Source organism: Corvus moneduloides, chromosome 1 (assembly GCF_009650955.1).
Source record: "Corvus moneduloides isolate bCorMon1 chromosome 1, bCorMon1.pri, whole genome shotgun sequence".
In the NCBI taxonomy this organism is placed as follows: domain Eukaryota; kingdom Metazoa; phylum Chordata; class Aves; order Passeriformes; family Corvidae; genus Corvus; species Corvus moneduloides.
This window is the reverse complement of record NC_045476.1, coordinates 112,950,728-112,970,982: the sequence shown is the minus strand read 5'-3', so window position 1 is coordinate 112,970,982 and position 20,255 is coordinate 112,950,728. Positions and strand designations below refer to the sequence as shown.

The window sequence follows — 20,255 nt, the reverse complement described above, 5'->3', positions numbered from 1 at the left end:
TTTAGTCAATATTGTCAAATGCACAAACCAACTGTCTGCCAGAGTCCTTGTGACAGCCTCCTGCATTGGTGCTTTTGAATGAGGTTTGTTTTAACACTCAGCATCTGTTTATATGGATAGAGCAGCTTCCTTAGCTTAAACAGATAAACACAATTTAGGCAGCAGTATTTTACTTCTCACACTAGCCACTTCTCAGTGGAGGTAATAAAAGCGATGCTTTGGCTCTTAGGAGTTAGCATTTTGATCACTTTTGTGGCTGAAAACAAATCCAGCCACGTTTAACTGAGAGCAGGACTGTACATTCATTTTTCACATGTACATACGTTTGTCACCTGTACATTCTTTATATCAACTGATCTTTTCAATAGTCTGTTCATGCCACACAGAGTTGTATTTATCATAGTGGTTTGTGTAGTGTATTTTCCTTATTACAAATGCAGAACAGCTGTTTGTAGCCTCAGAACAAACAATTTTTTTAGGTGAGGGAAGAACTCCCTGTGCTGTAGAGCAGCACAGTATATTTAGCTGAAGCCCTTCCCATCTGAGAAGATCAGAGGAAGACTTGTGCTTTTGTTACTTAGTTTTGGAACAGATGCTCCCTAACAATTGTGTTTCCAGGCAATGAGATGGGGCCTTCCCACAACAAACTATCACATCCTGGAAGCTGAACTGCTTTTAAAAAAAGCAGGCAGAAAAAACTTTCTGTCCACAGAGGACCTCTGAGTCAGTCCTAGGGCAGCTAGGGTTGCACTGGGGGAGTTGTGGGCACAGGAAGGAAACGGTGAGTGGAGTTTTAAAGCACCTGCCTGGTTTGGGAAGATCTCTTGGCACCTGATTTTCAAAATGACGGTGTTAGAGATAAGCAGAAGCTAGGGCTGGCTGTGTTTGTAGCAGGAAGGCTGTTTCTGTCAGAGCAGCTGGCAGTCAGTAGCCAAAGATGTACAGTGAACTTGCACTCCTGATAGGAGGAGCCGCCTCCGCCTCATTTCCCTGCATTTTCCTGGACCTGTGCATTTTCATGCAGTCAGCAACTGCACGCTTCTTCAAGGGGGGCTTAGCTTTCTTTTGTCCTTTCTGTCCCATGCCTTTCTAGGTCTCAGAATTGTACGGACAGAGAGGAAGGGTTGTTTTCTGTGTTTTCAAAAGCCAAGCATATCATATGCTTTTTTTTTTTTTGTTTTAAAAACTTAATTTCTTGTTACGAACAAAAGCCAGAGAAGCACTTTTCCTTTCAGGATATTTTTCACTCTCCTCAAGAAAGCTGTGTTGTCTAAGAAGTTGGCTCCAGACTACGTGTGACTCAAGATTATTGTTGCCTGTTCTAAAAATGACTCATGGAAACAAACAAAATGAGCTGAGTGCTTAGGGAGACCTAGCTGGCAAACACAACTTTTTTGTCCCACCTCCCTCCAAGTGAGAAATTTTTAAGAATCAGCAGGGCAAGTTTAGAGCTAAGAGTTGCAGAAGTTGTATCAATTATGTAATTATTACCTAACTGCTCCAGGAGATTTCAAAATCCAACCCACAAATCTTCACAAGCCCAGTTCTGCTGATGGGACAGGGCCATCTTCTACGAGAAAGTTTCCCTTTAGACCAGGATCTGCTGCTGCAGTGCTGGGATAGTTTAAGCCCTCATAATGCAGCATAACTGATATTTGTACCCTGCTATGGAGCATTCCCTAAATTGTGTCACAGCAGGGCACAATCCCAGCAGCTTATTTTGAGGACACCTTTAGACCTTTCAGGGGTAGCTTCCCATTCATGTCTGGCAGTGTGGGTGGCTAAAGCTATGACCTTTTACAAGGAACCTCTGTCTAAGATTCCCGCCTTTGTTGAGGGGGACTTGACCCTTAATTTGCACTTCCTTGGTAATTGCTGTAATCAGAGTAGGTGGCTCGGTTCCTCCTAATGAGGTTATTTTCCTGGAGCTTACAAGGTGGAATATTGACCCAGCTGGGAAGACCACAGGGATGTACAGATATTTCCCATGAATAGGGAGAGGGAGGATGGAACCTGAGTTGGTCTCTGCTCCAGTCAGTGCTTGTATAAAATATTAATAATGCAGCAGCTGGAAGAGATTCAAGCACAAATGCATGCAAAGGCCTGACAAGGGTTGGCTCCACACAGAACAGCCCAGCTTCAAAGGAAAGAGCAAGAGCCCTGCTCCACAATACCCTGAGCCTGTTGATGGAGCATTTACATCTTTGGTGAGAATCAGCAGCAGAACACAGTGCAGGTATTTCTGAAAGGAACATTTCTCACTGTGGGTTTATGATTTGACTGCCACATCCAGGAGCATCCACAAGCTCAAATGGGAAGCATCTGTTAACTGAGAAAGCCTTAAAAAAAATCCAGTAGGTGGGAGCTCTAAGACAGGACTGGTGCCTGTTTCATAGATCACAGTGCTACCTTTTAGACTGCTTTGTAGGTAGTTTAGTAAGGCATTATGTGAGAATTGCAACACTCTTAGACAATACAGTATCTATTGGGCCAGGTGCTCTAATTTGACATCAAAACAGGAAGAAACCCAAACCCTACCAGGTGAAGCTGTGCAGGCAGATGAGTGTCTGACAGTCCCTCAGCCAGGCACCAAGCACTGTGGTTCCCCAGGGACTGCAAATATCCAAACCAGGTGAGTCCCCAGGGCAATATCACTTGTGAGACAGTTGAATTCCCAGAGGCAGGGCTTTAGCAGCAGAATATCTGAAGCCAAGCCAGCATGCTGACAGCCAGAGAGACTTGGCTCTGGCCAAATGTGGCAAGCATATCCTAGAGCCCCAATGTGACATATAAATCAGTCATATCCCCAGGAAAGACTGCAGCAAAGCAGGAATGCCAATTTTCACTGCAAAAAGTATTAAAAAAATTCTACCTCATTACTTTGCCATTAAGACCTCTGAGACAGCAAAAACATTTCTACTGTCCACTTTGAGAACACTCAAAGCAATGAGGATTTTCTGTGGTATTCTATCACATTTCCTTTCAGTGTACACCAGGTTAGTTGCAGCAACTTTGTGCAGTGTCACTGAGACTCTAGTTGGTTTGGTGTAGCCAACTGGCCCAAAGAAAAATTGCAAACAGTCAAGCAAGCTGTAGGTGGAAAGCATAAGAAAGCAACTTGAAACAACATGCCCATCACCACCCCATGCAGCTTTAAAATGCACTGGGAATGCAAGGTAAAGGGCTCCCCAGCTGCAGTTGGGATATTCAAATCAGAATTGAACTGTTTCCTGACAATACAGCATGCATTTGGAAGTGATGGCTGATTAGGTAAGTCCTTGCATGACAGCCCACTAGTGGTTATGGGTCTGTTTCACTAAAACCAGAAATGCATTTATGGTCTCAGCTTGGAGATGGGAGGAATGTGCACTCCACTGAGACTTGCTCTGCAGGTTGCTGGCTGCTTCTGGGTAATGGCACAGAGTTCAAATCATTCAGCTACCAGGAATACCTGGGGGCAGTCTCCTGCCATCACAAGACAGACTTGTGCTCCAGCCAACACAACCTTTTTGCAATGTACCCGGCAGACTTGAGATGCAGAACAGCAGCTCTGCCAATTCTTTGGGTATATGGGAGACTTCAAACAACATCTTGTAACATGTTACTGCATAAGCAGGTTTTGGCATTTATTTTCCTGTCTCAATTGTGAAAAAAGGAACATTACTACAATTTTTCAGCAAAAGGAACAGTGCATTTCAAATTATGCTTTGGTGTGCATGTCTATACATATATTCATGCATATATATATATATATATATATATAAAATAATCTCAAATGGGGAGAGAGAGTAATACCCAGCAACATAAAGAGAACTGTATGACAGAAAACAACTGCAGATATGTCCAAATAAAGCCTACCTCTTGTATCATGCTTCAATGCTCTTTTGCTTTCCAGGGAATACAGCAGCACTGTAAGCCAAAATTTTTGCTCTCTTCTCCACTGCCTTTAGAACTGCAATTTCTGGCTTCTCAGTCAAGCTTGCATGTATATTTTAAATGTTTATTCAGTGTCAAGCACTGTTACATAGGCTTTGCAGTACATAGAAATTCTGCCAACACAATTCTTGTCCATCTTATTGGCTCAGTCACTGCCCTGATTCCTGGCAAAGATAACATTTCAGTTGCAAGGGACCTACAAGTAGTGCCTGACCAGTTCAGGGCCGGACAAAAGCGAAAGCATGTTGTCAAGGGCATTGGCCAAATGCCTCTTAAACACTGACAGGCTTGGGGATCCTGAGATGGCCCCTCCACTCCCCCAGCATGGCAGTGGGCAGAGCCCACAGGCTCAGGACCCGGCCTCTGCAGGGCTCAGCCGGCCACTGCAGCAAGGCTGTGTGTGCTTCACAAGCAGATGGAGCACGGGCTGTCCATGCCCGGGAGTGCTGAGCAGCTGGACAGACCACCCCGGGGCTGCATTCCCCTCTGTCCATTCTGCTGGCATGTGGTATATTTCCCAGTGACTGAGAGACTGGGCAGCCAGCCATTCCTAAGGCCCTGGTGGGACACCCTTCTTTGTGGTCTATCAAAGCAGCTTGAAGTTCAAGAGCATGGGGAAACCAGGGTGGGTTCCAGGGAAAAGGAAGGGTCCAATGGCATGTGGGAAGTGCACTTGGCTGCCTTACACACAAGAGGTTCCAGAAACACTTTGGGGATTTTTCAGGGTTGTTGGTTGGTTGGATGTTTTTATTGTTTGTTTGTTCATTTTTACCAATCACTGGCCTTTGCATTTGTCCTGGTTCTGGTAGGGACAGAGTTAAGTGTTACAGCAGAGGTGAGCAAGCACATGTGAATTGTACACTCTGCTGGTCATTTTGCTGTTGTTACTGTTTCTTATTTCATTGCTGTTTCTAGTAAATTGTTCTTATCTCAACCTGTGATCTCTATCTCTGTGTGCCTCCAGCTCTCATTTCCAGCCCTCCACAAGGGAAGGGAAGGAGCTGGAGGAGGGGTGAGAAAGCTCAGTGGTCTGGGGTATTTCAGTGGGAACATGAAATTGGGGAATACCATTGCCAAACCACGACAGCATTGCAAGCAGATGTGCCCAAAGCTCCAATCCATCTAGATCTCTCTGCAAGGCCTTGTCTCTCCGGAGTGAGCAGCACCTCCCAGTTTGGCATAATCAGCAAACTTGCAAATGGTGCATTTGGCTCCTGCAGCCAGAATGATAAATACATTGATAAATATATTGATAAATATATTGAACAGAACTGGCCCTAGAATTGAGCCCAGAGGAGCACCACTGGTCACGCAGCAGCAGCCAGAAGCAGCCCCTTTCGCCACAACCCTTTGAGCCCTGCCCTTCAGCCAGTTCTAGGCTGAGCAGTTCAGGCTGTTGCTTGTCACTACTAGAGCACAGACACATGAAGTATCATCAGAGGTGGGGAATTTAAGATTAGAGACCGGCAAGGTAGGAAGATGAATTAAAAAGAGAAGGCAAAGAAAGGTTGACTGAAAGACATGACCAGAAAGAAAACAGGAGGTGCACCAGCTCTCAAGTGGGACAGAAACACCATTATGGGTTTGATTAATTTAAGGGAAAGGAGGAAAAGCAGCAAGGGACTGCTTAGGAAACACTGCACAGAAGTGGCCACCCTTGCCAGGCAGAGGACCCTGACAAACCCTTGCTGTGCCCAACAGTGAAACCTGCAAAGCTCTGAATGCGTGCAGCATGTGGGACATCTGCTCAGAAAACCCTTCTGAGCCGACTCCCTGCTCACCTCACCACTGGTACGAGAGCTCAGCTGGCAGCAAGTGGGAGCATACATGTATTTCCCACCAAAACAGTGCAGGCCTGCAGGCCCGCAGTGCACCAATTGTATGACATAACTCCAGGCAGTGTCCTGCACAGAGGGAAGTGCCTGTTCCTGGAAACTGTGGTTCTGCTCTTCACACATCTAAGCCAGTTGCTCCAAGACAGAAAATCCATCCACCAAAAACAAGACCACCCTAGTAGGAGTGCATTAGGTAAGATGGACACAGGAGAAACAAGGGCAGCTCAGAAATGTTTTCACAACAGGTTCAAACATTTGGCATACACAGGACACACCACCCTTCTCTTGCTTGCACTGGCACAGTCACTCACTGCAGCACCAAAGAAGCAGTGAGAGCAACGTGTGAAAATGGGCAGTGAGGAGAGTGTGGGGTGAGGAGTGAGCGCAGTGTGCGAGCACAGTCATGGGGGAAACCCAGCAGGAGCACAGGAGCTGATAAAACACCAATACCACCACAGAAGGACCAAAAGGCACAGCATCACTGACCTTTTCATGCAGATGTGTCACAATGTGACTGAACACTCTGGTTCTCTAGAGAGGTTGCGAGTTGGTTGCATTTACCACGAGCACCAAGAGACCAGGAAAATCAATTTCTACTGAAAGCCTGAGGCCCCTTTTCCAAGACAGCCTCACAATATTAGCCTCAAACTATTTAACAACTGCTGTGGAAGACAATACTCTTTCCCTTGAAAGGGAAAAGTTAACTTTGATGGAAATAGGATAAATCTCCAAATTAGGGCAGATTTACAAGAGCTCAAACTGCAGTTATAACATTTTCTTCAAGGCAGCTTCTACATTCCCAGGTCGTGCCTCTGTTACCTGATATTTTATATTACCAAGTGCATGTTTGCTTTTCATTATAGTTGTAACCCAGGATTGGTACTGGCACACAGGTTAATCTTGATGACAGCAATTTTTTATCAGCTGTATAAATACTCTGAAAAAAAGTAAATCAAGCGTGAAAGAATGCAAATGTACTGTAGTCCTTAGAAGACCAACTTGAATTCCATGTTAAATATAAATGCAATTTTAATAGCCCCACATTTACTCGATCAGCACTACAATAAAGGTATTACCAAACACAAAGGAAAGAGAATTTTCACTTTAAGTCTGTTTTTATTGTGATAACATTGTTCCGAACACCAATAAACATTGCACTGAAGTGTGGGTTGCTGTACCCAAGACAGTCCAGTCTTAACAAAAACCACTGTATTGGTATGATCACAGATTTGACATTTTAAACACACTACCTTATTAGTGATTGGGTTGCTTAACAATCAAGTATTCCACATCTTCAAGATAAAAATGAAACAAATGACTGAAGAGAGTTTTCCCACCCTCAAAATAAACAACATTTTAACTTTCATCTGGAAGGAATTAACACTGTAAAAAAAGTCCCGAATAATTCCATTCTATTTAGCAAATTTTAACTCTGGAAACTAAAATTTCTTCAGGCAACAGTGACACTTTAAAGGCATCTCAAATTCACTATCTATCTGTGATGTTTCATTAGGAATTTGCATTACAGTCATTTAAACAACTCATTCATATGACAGCATTTTCTAAAATACTTGCATGAAACATTAACATGAAAGCTCATCTTTTCTGCATTTACCATAAACGGATTCAGAGTTTGCTTCAGAAGTTCCATAACAGAGTTGACACAAGTGTTAAACTTTTCCAGTTGAAAAGAAAAAAAAGGGTTTTGGAAGGCATATACTGATGACAGAAGGGTAATAAGACATGAGCCAAGATTGCACATGCACTTGTATACTGTTGGGAATGAAAGCCCAATCTTTTGAAGTACAAACATGCTTGGTACAGTAAATTAAAAAAAAAAAAAAAAAAAAAATCCAGAAATGCGTACCCTTAAAACTGCTGATCTTTGAATCATTATAGAAATGGGTAATGTCCAAGTCACTAACAAGTCTTGAATTGCAATGTTCCTTATTTACTCCCAGACAGGTGTCATTGACTCAGCCTTTGAGGGGTTCCAACGCTAAGAGGATCTGCATCTTCAACAACACAGTCTTAACAGGGGTGTGCGTGTGCCCACAGCCAGGCACACTTAGAAGTTCCTCTTTCACAGAAAGAATGATGTAGCTTGCGCTAATTTTACATCAGTACAGCACAACTTGTTCTCAAACATTAGTTTCAGGCCACTTCTCTCCACTAAGGTAACAAAAGGACAGGCTAATGCATAATTCTTATTTACCCCACTCCACACTGATATTGTGGCACAAGCCCAGTTTGACAGCAATGAGATGTCTGCTCTAGAGTCAGTAAAGTGCCCAGCAGCCCCAAGAACACAGGTACGCAACAACAGGCCCCATATTCTGTCCCGAAACAGGGTTAACAAACAATCTGAGACGCTTCAAATACAAGCTAGATTTAGAAAAACCAAGCTCCCCGCCCTACTCATGTCAGAAAGACTCGACAACATTTACATTTTATCAAAAAAAAAAATATAAAACTGTAGCTGTTACAGAGAAAAAAAAAATCAATTTTTTTAAATTAAGCAACCTTTTGGACACTCCTACAATGCAAAATGACATGTCAGCAGAATGAGGAGCTCTCTACACAACTCACACAACCCCCATTTTCATACCAGATGAAAGTACATGTATTTGGAGGTACACCCAATACTATTTCTCCATGCTTCCTATTTACTCAAGTCTCCACTTTGAAATCCACATTTTATCTTTATGACTGTCTAAAAAGATGAAGGGAGTTGAAGAAAAAAAAATAAGACTAGTGGAAAAAAAATATTAACCAAAAAAGACACAGCCAAACCTTGGTAACAATCTGTTCCACTTGGGAACTCATCATAATTTCATGAAGTGCTTTTATCTTTAGAAAAGCTGTGTAATACCAGGGCTACCAAGAGTAGACTTAAGCATAGTAAAGAAAATTTTGACATCCACAAAAGGAATGTTTTAGGAAAGGCTGCTTCACTCCCTTTCTGCAAAATAGAATCTTTAGATAGAATATTTAATCTTGTAATTAAAATACTTTATTACGTTGGATTCTTATTTATTAATTTTTAAGTATTTAAGTGACTTAAAAGCTCAAATCACATTGATATTCAAAGCACTTGGTGATCATGAAAATTTTTGTTTCTAATGAAACCTATTGAATAAAAAGTAAGAAAAGCAAAAAAAAAAATACATGGAATGAGGTTTGCAAGCTTTTGACATTACAAAAAAAATACAAGAAAAAAGCAATAAAATATCCTTTGAATTGAATCCTGTGAAATCCACTTAAACACTGAGTAGACTAGTAACCAAGAACCACAGAAAGTATTTTTCTCACAGTATAAAAATGAGGATGCCTTTCAGTTCACTGACATGCAGGACACACCGTGACAGGTATTTTTTTTATCCCACTCTCCTTCTCCTGCTCTGAAAGAGATTCCAGATTGATTTTGCTTGCTTCCACTCTTTATCCAGTGTTTTATAAATACAGGAATACACTAGAATTTTATAATGGGGGAAAAAAAATTTCATTTATATAGTGATTTAAAAATGCTCCTCCCCGAGCAGCACACCAATTGTCCAGAGTTAGCTGGTGTTACATCAGAACTGTGGGTTAAAACTCTCAGCCTGACAATGGAGAAAAAAATACTCCTAGAGGGACGTAAAATCCTCTAAATGTACTCTTTTGCAGGTAGTAAAACCGAGTGAGCTCCCTGCCTGCGTGCAGCACACATGAGCTGAAGCAGGAGGGTCTGGCCCAGCTGTTCCCAGAGGAGCAGCCCAGTGCAGGACGGAGCAGGCAGCCATAGAGACGCCTGCCAGAGAGCACTCGCTCTGCCCTGCTCCCACCGGGAGCTGAGTACAGGGAAGAACTTGCCCCAGAGTCCATGCAAATTCTGGATGCTGCCCCTGGAAGGATCTTTAACACATGGCCCCAGGAACTCACTAAAGGAGTGAGTGACAGGAAACGCTTTACCCAGAAAGCCCAGGACTGGTGTTTAAATGATGTTTAAATATGACTGTAGTCCTTAAGCCCTCTGGGCTGGTGAAATGATACATTCTCACCATAGTTTTGTCCAAAAGAAGTTAAATGTACTAATTCAACTTAAAAAGCAGCCACCTTTGCCTTCAAGTACTCTTGGAGAAAGAACAATTAGCTGCTTTTATAGCTGATAAATACCAGAATTGGAACGTAATTTGTTCACAGGCTCTGATTGGAACCTGAGGAATGACCAGCATGATGTTTGTGAATAACCCAAAACATTAAAAAAAAAGGTTTTATTCTGCTCTACAGCATTTAACCATTCTGACAGCTGGAATCTCACGACTGAGTTGTATTTTGTTCCAGCTACTGAAAACCTGCAATACAGAACTCTGGAAAGACCTGCAGTAGACAATTAAAAAATTAAATACATAATTTTTTTTTAGTATTACAATTCCCTGAATATAATCTGTACATACATTTTACTGGCCTACACAGCATACACACACATACACATTATCTCTGTGCGGAAAAAGGAAATAAAAATGCCAGTTCCCCAACTCTTACAGAAATGTTCCAAGATTTTTCTTGATGAAAATTTAACATGATGCAGCACAGCCTGAAAACAACAAAAGCCATACAAGTGTCTGAAGACAACTTTCATTTTAACAAGCTAGTGAAATAGTTTAAGCGTTGTGTGTAAAAAACCCCAAGACGTAATAAGCAGAGTTAGAGTGTGATTTGTACAAGCTCAGTCTTGTACATGTAACAAAAGGCATATTAACATTTAAAGAGGAATTTTATGTCTTCAGAATCTGTCAGGCTAGTAAGGGCTATACATTTTCTGTATTCTAGCTGAGAAAGAGCACAGTTGTCTTAGGCTCTGGCTTCTTTCAAAAATGGCCTAATTGACCATTTGAACATTAAACCACGTTTTTCATTAATAGGTCTGACATTCTATTTGGCAGTTTCCATACACTTTTTGGCTTCATTTTAGAAAATATACTTAGGACAACTTAAAAAAAGAATAATCTATGTTTACAGTAAGGTCTGTAATGATGAAAATGCAAAGTCATATTTTACCTCAGCATTTAGTTGCCCAGAAGCACTTGGGTACCATGACCATCAATGACAGGTCAATCTCAAGTGCCTTAGAACAGGTATATAATAATAAGCAATAAACAAACAAACACAAAAATCCACACACCCTCCCACAAAAAGTAAGACAGTAGCTTTGCATTTTCTTTGTTTTAAACCAATGAAATTAAAGTGATTTCTTTAGTAAGACTTACGGTACCAATATATAAATTAACATCTTCATTAAGAAAGTTCTTCACATTTAAACTGAAGCTGAGTAGCTGAATATGAAATTCCTTCTTCTGGTGAGAAGTACTTTTCAGGCCAGGTCATCCATGTTAAGTTCAGGAAGAGGCTCTCTCCAGTAGCAAAAAGAGCTGAATTCTGGGCATGGAAATGCAGAACTCTGTTCTTTATTAATCAATGGGAACACATATTCCACAAGCTCACTTAGTCTGTAATACCTGTATTAAAGAAGAAGAAAGACCATTATTTAGCAGTCTAGCTACTGTTCAGCTGTAGCCAAAAGCAGCTTTAGAAATCTAGACCAGAAAGTTCTAGTCAAAGAAAGCCCCATGACTGCAGAAGCTATTTTCAACTTTATTTTGCCAGTTTTCATCTTGAAAAATTTCAGTCAAGTACCCAAAGCTGTAAGTCCCTGGCAAGTAAGGCTTTGCACATGTCATATGTAACAGGGGATGATGGTCATAAATGCAATTATTTCATAATCTCATTCCTAAACACTGTCTTTGGCTGAAATAACAAAAATGGGCTTACGAAGATTTGTTTCCCTTAGTCTGTTCTTGGATCAGTTCACCCTTTGGATTCACAGTAAATATTCTGCAGTCTGGAACTCCCACTTGCATGTAGGCATATACGTCCTGCAAAAAGCACCAACACAAGTACATGCTTCAACATTTCCTTATTGAATGTGATCTAACAAGCAATTTATCAAAAGAATGACAAAAGCTGATCCAAAAAGGCTACAGTAAATCTGCTTCTTAAAAAAAAGGTCCCTGAACAACAGTAAAAAAAACCCCACCCCCAAAACATACACATGCACACTTTAACAAAATATTCCCCCTGCCTCCAAACACTTAATTCCTGTTCCCAAGCCTGGGACCACAAACGTGCACAAAGTCTATACCACACAACACCACTCCTGGTGACAATATTCTTCTTACAATACCCCTCTTTCTCTCACTCAATTACAGAAGTACTGAGCTGCAGAGAAAATACAGGAACGATACGTAAAAGGGATTCAACACCATGAAGCACTGAATTAATACCCTTAGGTGATAAAGCAGTTAAAATACTTCAAAAGAATTTGCAAAGGTGCCACATATTTAACAAAACTCTGAGAATACTAATGCATCTTTGTAACCTTTGTCATATAAGCAGTCGTAGCAACTTTTATTTAAGGTATCTGCATGTGGTTTTTCCTGACCAAACCCATAGAAGCAGCAGTGTCCTGCTTCCATATTCAAATTTTCATAAACACAAAAAGAAAAGCCTGTTTGTCTTGCTTCTCAAGTACATACATTTTAACCCTTCAGTTAGAAAGGGGCACTTACATTGGGCCTGTTTCCAAAAGCAGCATAGAAAGGCTGTTTACTGGGAGCAAACAAATTCTTGATATCATTCAAACATTCGATTTTGAACTTTTCAGGCTTCTTTTCTATTACTTCCCTAAAATAAAATTTCAACAGTCAAATTCTAAATCATGATTTGATAGAAGGTATCCTCCTTACCCCATTTATCTGATATTTATATTCTCATTGCTTCCTGTTGCTAGCACTGGTAGTTGTATAGACAGTGCTAAGTAGCTCTCCAAGAACAATACAAGAAACAATCAAACATTCCCTCTTTTCCAACATCCACAGTAAAAAGAAACAGGTGAATACTGTGCATAGGCTAAGTAGAAATGGGAAGGAATTCCTAGCTGTGAATGCAGTTGTGAACTGCTTTTTTGTAGCTGACTATCTGAATCAGAAGATCTAATCAAGTACACATAAGCTTGTTACAACTCCTGTCTTACAAAAGTAAGGTCCATGACATTAATGGAAGTTGCTGTCATTGCTATCCATGACAAAATAAAAACCAAATAAACAAAAAACCCCAACAAACAAAACCTCCTTCACAAACAAACAAAAAACCCCCAACACTTTTCCATCATTAGCTCCTCCCATCAAGAACAGGTAGACTATGGCTGGTCCAAAAGACCAACTGAGTTGAACCATATCTACACTCCCATCCTGTTTTTTAAGTAGCTGTACATGAAGCACTCCCACGTCCACAAGATCACTTCACGTGACAGTCTGTACTGCCCGCTTTGTTTTCTTTTCTCTCTACCGTGTAGTAGCACTGCACTGCAACCCTTGCAGGTATACTTGAAAAGACAGAAGTGTACTAATATAAACAGAACCTAATAGTCATCAGTCATAGACTAGATGAATGAAGGGAAAACAAGTTCCTCTTGGACTGATATGTTGTGTTTTGTAGCCACTTCCAATGTGCCCACAGGAACAGAAGTATACAAGTGAAATTCAGACGAAACAGAGTTTTTAAATGATCACTAGAGGGACATCAAGTCTCAGTAGCAAATATAGTCCAGAACGGAACGTTTCATTATAGCTGTAATGCCAAATATTTTTAATTTACTCTTTCTCTGAAATGAGGAGTGAACTGATACAAGAAATCCCACATGCTTACCTATGAAAGGCAGAAAACAAACTGCTGGGGGACAACATGAGAGGGCCCCTGGGGAGAATTGTTCCTTTGTCATTCACCCAGTGCAGGTATCCTCTGGTGATATCTGCCATCCCAATGGCACGGGCAGAACAGTACAGGAACTTGTAGCCATTTCTAGAAAAAAAATTACCAACTTAGTTCATATTCCTGCCAAAGTTTCTTTGCAAGGGTAAGTACACGATTATAGCAACGTCCAGAGGCACCAGTTTAGGTACTGAATTGCTGCAGAGCTCTGCACACACACAAGGAAAGACTTTTCTATTCTTAAAAGAATCTGCAAGGCATGTAGCAGTTTAAATACACAACCAAAACTGAGAAACAGGAAGTGCAAACAGAATAGGGATAGTAATACTCAGATGACACCATTAGACGGACTAGACTGTGTTTCAGTAAGTGTCACATTGGTTTTATTCAGCTTCTTTCAGCTCAGCTGTAGGATGACAGCAATTATTTAAATTATCTGCATCACAAAATAACGGGTGCCAGATCTCCTGTCTCTTTCAGGTTGTTGGCAGAATTTGCAGTGCAGAGTGAAGGATGGATAACAACAAGCATTCATTAAGCCCCTAAATTCTTCTTGCAGACTCTGTATGTTCATCTGTCACACAGATTTGTATACAGTTACTGCATGCACAAAAGGCTTGAGTGTTTATGTGCATTTTCAAAGACTTGACTGAGTTTGGCAAACAATTCCAAAACTGCTCTTCTATTATGCACTGAATAAACAAGGAAACCCACCCCAAGCCACCCAAACAAAACATAAACATTCGTATTATCTCCCATGAATCACGAGGGGCCACATGAAGGCCAACAATACAGACCCCAAAATATTTTTGTGGAAAGAAAGACTACTAAAAAAAAAAAAAAAAAAAAAGATAGAAGTTGATTATTTTAAATTAATCCTGAAGTTTCTAACAGTTGATTGTCCTCAGTAAGCAAGTATTATTTCTGGAATCACTGCGTTTTTGAAAAAAGTTTGCTAGACAAAGGACCACATCTGAAAGGTAAGGAAGTATGTAGGTTTATTCTGCCCTAAGTTATTGGACACAAATATTATAGGGCTATGTACCTCTTAGAGGAACAGTACATTTATAAAGGTGCAGTTTACGACACTTTTGAAGAAAGCAAACACCTCACTGTAGCTGCAAGGGGAAGGGCACATGGGCTGCGTCTGCAGGTCCTTGCAGATCACAAGGTGAACACATTCATTTGACTAATCCAGAGAGAGGAAGGGGAAATTGCTGATTTGCTGCATTACTTTTCCATTGTTCTACTGTACTACATTGGCTTATGTCAGAAATGCAACAAAATGACAGAAAACTTGACCCTGGTCACCAACCTACCCTTTGTGCCAGTAATAAATTGTTCCAGAACATAAAATCTAACCTATGGAGCATTCACCTGGCTTTGGGAGCAAACCCATTAAACCAGAAAACACTTATACACTGGAAGGACACTATTTAGGTTTTAAATTTATGCCATACCATGTTTCTGAAAGGCTTTGTGACCAACCTGAGTTGGTGGAAAACAGGTGTGCATGTTTGAGAAATTATTTCTATTCTCTTTTGTATTCATGAAAATATTACACACCGTTTCTAAAAGCTAAAATGCAGAACAAAATGTCTGAGAAGGGAACTAGTAAGTGATGGCTTGCATTCCTGTAAAGTGTGTATCTGTGGAAAGAATTTAGTTACATTTGTGTATGAGAGAAGTAGCTCACTTGCAGCACTTCGACCAACACATTTTAATAAACTGCGTAATTTTTAACAACTATCCAATTACCTGTACATTAATTCCCATATTCCAGAAAATCCTAATTGTTTCATAGATTGTATACTCACTCATTTATGGAATGATAGAGTTTTGCAATGCCCTGATGAGTCCAGTCCTTGCCAAACTGAGGGAGGATATGTCCCAAAGCATCAGACCTAAAAGGAGAATCAAAGGTACCTGACACATGGTATATGAGTTTTGTTAAAGACAAACACTAACAAACATACAATTTATAAAGAGTATTTACAGAAATATTTGTGTAGAAGGTCCATACTATTTAAAAAGAGAACTAATAACTAGTCCAGACAGAGCAATTAGTGAGGTCATACAACACAAGTCAGTTCCAAGTTAACCTATGGGTGCTAAACCTGGAGAAGTCTAATGAGGGAACAATCACGTGGCAAACATTATCATCTTGGTATTATTCTTTTAAAATACATTTTCTAGTTTGCTTTAAAGGCAAGTACAAATGAAAATCAAAGTAAGATTGTTAATGAACTTCCTTTAGTATTTGTCTTAAATAAAGTTCCTTTACCTTGTTTTGAAAAGCAGGATAGGATCAGTAAAGTAAGATTAGGAAAAAAAAAACAAACAACAAAGAAAAGAAAGAAAATTCCCTAAGATACTTACTTGGTTATTGTTCCATCAATGTCTGATATGATGATTTTATCATTCCAGTTCCAGAGGTATATTGTTCCTGCACAACGGCAAGTCCCTTGATACTGGGTTGTAATACTAAATACAACATCATTAGGGCCATCTCTGAGCTTCAACTTTGCCTGCAGAAAAAAAAAAAAATAATTGAAAATATAAGTTGCCCTCCCTCTAAAATTTTTATTTTATGATTTTAGGATCATAAATGAGCTGCACAAAATGGCTCATATACTCTTCCTTGTGTATTTTGATTAACTCATCAAAAACTGAACCATGGTTTAACACTGGCACAGTTTTGCTGTCAAAGTCTGTTGCAGGCTTGGTTCATGTGCATGTCCACAGTTCTTATACTGACTACAGCAGCAGATATTTCACACTCTGCCACTTTAATTCGTGCTATTACAGTAGAACTGCAGCATTCTGAAATTGAACTCCCAGTTTACCATAGGATAAGACAGTATTTCCTACTCAGTGAAGGCTTTCATCAAATTCTTCCTGATGAAAATCATACATTTAGACAGCAGCAGAACTAACTTGTAAGTTAGACCACAGTGCACACCAATTTAAAATGTATGTTGTTACACAGATGTGCATATCCCAGGATATCCAAATTGCAGAAGCAAACAATGTCACTTTTTTGGCAACATGTTAATATAACTGATTACAGAACTTTGTAAGAAATTACTGGTTTTTAATCTAACAGATTCTTAAAAAAACACAGCAGAAGAAAAAATTATCAAAAATTCCCTGCAGCTGCCTACTCTTTTCACAGAAATACACTTTAAATTTCTTTTTGAAGATTTTTTTTTTTAAGGGTTATGAAGCATCCAATGCACAAGACAGGCATGTCACTTACTATTTGGTCCGAAGACAGTCTAAGTGACTTCTTATAAGATGTAACATTCCCATGGGGTGGATGCTCTGCTGGGGCAGAATCCATTTTCAGGGATTCCTTCAACTCCTGGGATGCTTCATCACTAGAAGAATCATCCTCTGGAGGCCTAACATGACATCAATCAGAATAAATGTAAGCTACATAAAATCCTTCAATAGAGTAAGATGCTTATGCCAGAGTAATTTCTGCTTACGTTGAGGATTTGCTACTACCTGATAGCACAGATTAAGGAAGTCCATGGCCTAATGAATGCCCAGATAAAAGCCAGTACAAGCCAGTAAGCAAGTAAGATTTGTAATGCCAGTACTGGTGGAGCTCTAAACATGACTATTCCTAGCTGGCTCCACACACGATGGGTTTAGTAAAGACACCGTGTCAAGTGGTCACTAATACTGTGCTGATGAATTAGGTAAACTGCAGATGAAAAGAGACACTGAATGGGTAGCAGTGCTTTGTTTTTAAAAAAGCTGCCTCAGTTACTATGTCATTTAAACTGTGGGTGATAAGTTAGTGAAGTTGCTCACCTTTTAAGGTTATTCACAGACTTACTTTCCTGTTCATTAGAGATTTGAAGATTAAAAGCAGCATTAAGTTTCTCTTAAGTATTACATCACAATATATTTAGGTCTTTAAATCTTTAAGACACCAGTGTTCACAAGTATCTTTGCAAAATCACGGGAGAATATGAATATGCATAATAAATATCCCAGAATGGGAGAGTTTTGTGCAAAGCACTGACAGCTGTCTACGACAACTTGGGCAACATGTGCACTGTGATTAGTATTATTTTATTGTTTCAATTATGTCATGTTACAAAAAATTCCACGTGGTTCAAATTATTGATACAATATTAGGCCTTCACAAAAGAAAAAAAGTATTACAAAGTCTATCAGAAACAGTATCACTGTATTTACAGAGCAGTGGCCCATTGATAAAGGTTACCAGGTACGTATTTGTTCTGTCAGTTATGTTATGATTTAAGAAGTAAACACAATAGGATTTAGGAAATAATTGTAGTGTATTTGTAGTTCCTACAATGTTTGCTGCCACATTATTTTGCTGAATTGTTTGCTATACACATCTGGTTCCTCTTCAGTAGCTTACAGGAAAATGTTTTTTCCCACAGTACATTAATACTGAATCCTTCATTCCAAAAGAAATGAAAAAAAAAGGAAAAGAAGATACAATTCGGTTCACAAGTAAGTCTTCAGACAGGAACACACCTACTATTAACTTGCTCTTTTATAGTTGCTGGTAGTTCATTTGCTCTTTGAGTCTCAGTTTTCCCCTCTTTTGCCTCTGGTATCTAAAGCAACACGATAATAAAGAACATATTGACATTTTAAGCATTTTAAACCAATCCAAGTGAAAAACAGCTACCAAAGTAGTACATAAAGTATATTAAGTCTCAGAACCATCCATTCTACATAATAAGTTCTAAAAATTATTTAATAAAAGGATGCTTATGAAGAAATTATCTATTAAAGCTTTTCATTATTTCAGGAAACAAATCTGTGTGCCAGAAATTGAGAACTACTAGATTAACGCAATGAATTTAGCATTAAAGGAGCTGTCAATCTTTTAAGCTTATAAATCGCTTTTTTGTGGGCAAGTTTAAGGCCCATACTCAAGGTTAAGAAAGCTTGATTTAGACTAAAATGGGGTGTCTCAGCTTAACTATTATGCAGTACAGCACATACATATTTATTTGTGTGTATATTCCTAAAACATACTGCAGTGATTGAAGAGTAGCTTTGATAACTGCTTATGGCTTAGAAGAAAGACTTTAAAGAATAATGTACAACAGCTGAATACAGTAAATTTTGTTGAAGAAACTAGTAACACCAGACAATGATGCAGTCTGAATCTAAATGAACAGATGCAGCTACAGCTATGCAACTCTCAGCTGGCCATCAGTGACACTGAGCTATATGAGCGCTGTTTTGAGGTACTGCTGACAAATTATAATTTTTTCATCTTTTAACACCTAACCTTTTAACACCTTTTTTCATCTTTTAACACCTAACAGAAAAAAAAAAAAAATCACAGTAGGTCTCAGCCACCTGCTTAGTCATGCTTTCTTTCTTGCGCCAGAACCACCACCGTCCAGACTTCTTTGGCATCTTTTCTTTGACCCAAGACTCAACAGTGGCCTGAAAAATTAGACGTGTTTTTAATTTGTATAGAAAAACAAAGAGATAATCAGGTGTTACTACATACAAAATTTTCAAAGAAAGTATGCATTTATCTATTTACCTTAGGCAAACTCTTCTGGAACACCTGCAAACTCAGAATCATCGGAGCAGCCAATGCCCAGTTATAATACCTGTTTTAAAACACGTTTTTGGTAAGATATTACAAAATCTGACTACAGATCAATAAATACCAGCATGAAAACTTGCCCTTGTGTTGATGAAAATATGTATTTGCTGCCAAACCACTAATATTAACATTTTCTGCAAGCAAAGTCATTTTAATATATACAATTCAACATCAGTGGCAATTGCAGAAAAAAAATCTTACTTAAGCTAAAGCTAAATTTAATGCAAATCTTTGGTTCAAACAGATTTACACACAAATTGCAATAGAAGCTGAGAAATGTGCTCACTTCAGAGACAAGATCTGAAATGGTATTTTCTATGACCTAGTTACATGACACAGAGAATTTACCTGTTATAAATCCGTATTACCAAATTAGGATTGTCTATGAGTCCAGGGTTTTCAGCAAATTCATGATAAGTAATAATATGTTCCATGAATTTTTCTGCAATAGAAAGAGATTTTAATTAGAAAATAATAATAAAAAATCCCAAGATGTCTGATTAGTCTATATCTAGGAAAACCCTTTCGTCATTTCAGAGTCTCTGCTGATCTTGCAGCATCACTGAAGATGGGCTAATGTGGCCTACCTGTCAAGGATCCTGTGACTGCCTCCTCCCTACAGAAAAAGCCTTGTACCACTTCAACAGTCACAGTAAAGAGCATTAGGAAATTAGAAGAGGAAGGATAAGGAGGAACTAATTCAGTCCAAAGGTTGGAAAAAGAAAGCCATGCTTGTCTAGACAAGTTTTCTTCAAAAATTGTGATGGCAGGTAAGGGGCCTACATTCTACACTAAAAGAAGAGGGGGAAGGGTGATATCAGCTTTTCAGGTTTGAAAAACTACTATCACTAACTAGCATTTTCATAACTAGTTTCTATACATGTTTGCCGAAATCCATGATTTAGTGTAAGACTCTGCAATCAAGACATCCTTTTTTTCTAATCAAATCCAGTATTACTACCATGTTACCACGAGAACAGTCCTGAGTTTTTATTAATAAGCACCTAAATTTCACTAAATGTATTAAGAGACTGGATGACCATTTAAAAAAGTAA

The 20,255-nt window shown here is 39.4% G+C and overlaps 1 protein-coding gene across 4 annotated transcripts in view; it reads right to left on the bottom strand.

The window, feature by feature from the left end:
- Window positions 1-6,862: 6,862 nt before the first annotated feature.
- The window catches only part of LPIN2 (lipin 2), a 44,816-nt gene continuing 31,423 nt past the window's right edge, over window positions 6,863-20,255 (bottom strand). For 2 of the 4 annotated variants that reach the window (XM_032122980.1, XM_032122950.1), the window contains exons 10-20: window positions 19,549-19,642; window positions 19,135-19,204; window positions 18,942-19,031; window positions 18,102-18,184; window positions 16,840-16,984; window positions 15,960-16,108; window positions 15,398-15,484; window positions 13,518-13,670; window positions 12,380-12,494; window positions 11,583-11,686; window positions 6,863-11,269 (exon numbers count right to left, since the gene is read on the bottom strand). In XM_032122980.1, coding sequence (XP_031978871.1) covers window positions 11,125-11,269; window positions 11,583-11,686; window positions 12,380-12,494; window positions 13,518-13,670; window positions 15,398-15,484; window positions 15,960-16,108; window positions 16,840-16,984; window positions 18,102-18,184; window positions 18,942-19,031; window positions 19,135-19,204; window positions 19,549-19,642 — 1,235 coding nt within the window. In that variant the 3' untranslated portion in view covers window positions 6,863-11,124. Of the gene's footprint in view, window positions 11,270-11,578; window positions 11,687-12,379; window positions 12,495-13,517; window positions 13,671-15,397; window positions 15,485-15,959; window positions 16,109-16,839; window positions 16,985-18,101; window positions 18,185-18,941; window positions 19,032-19,134; window positions 19,205-19,548; window positions 19,643-20,255 lie in introns of those variants that run through there. The other 2 variants (XM_032122970.1, XM_032122961.1) reach the window with 2 other exon arrangements.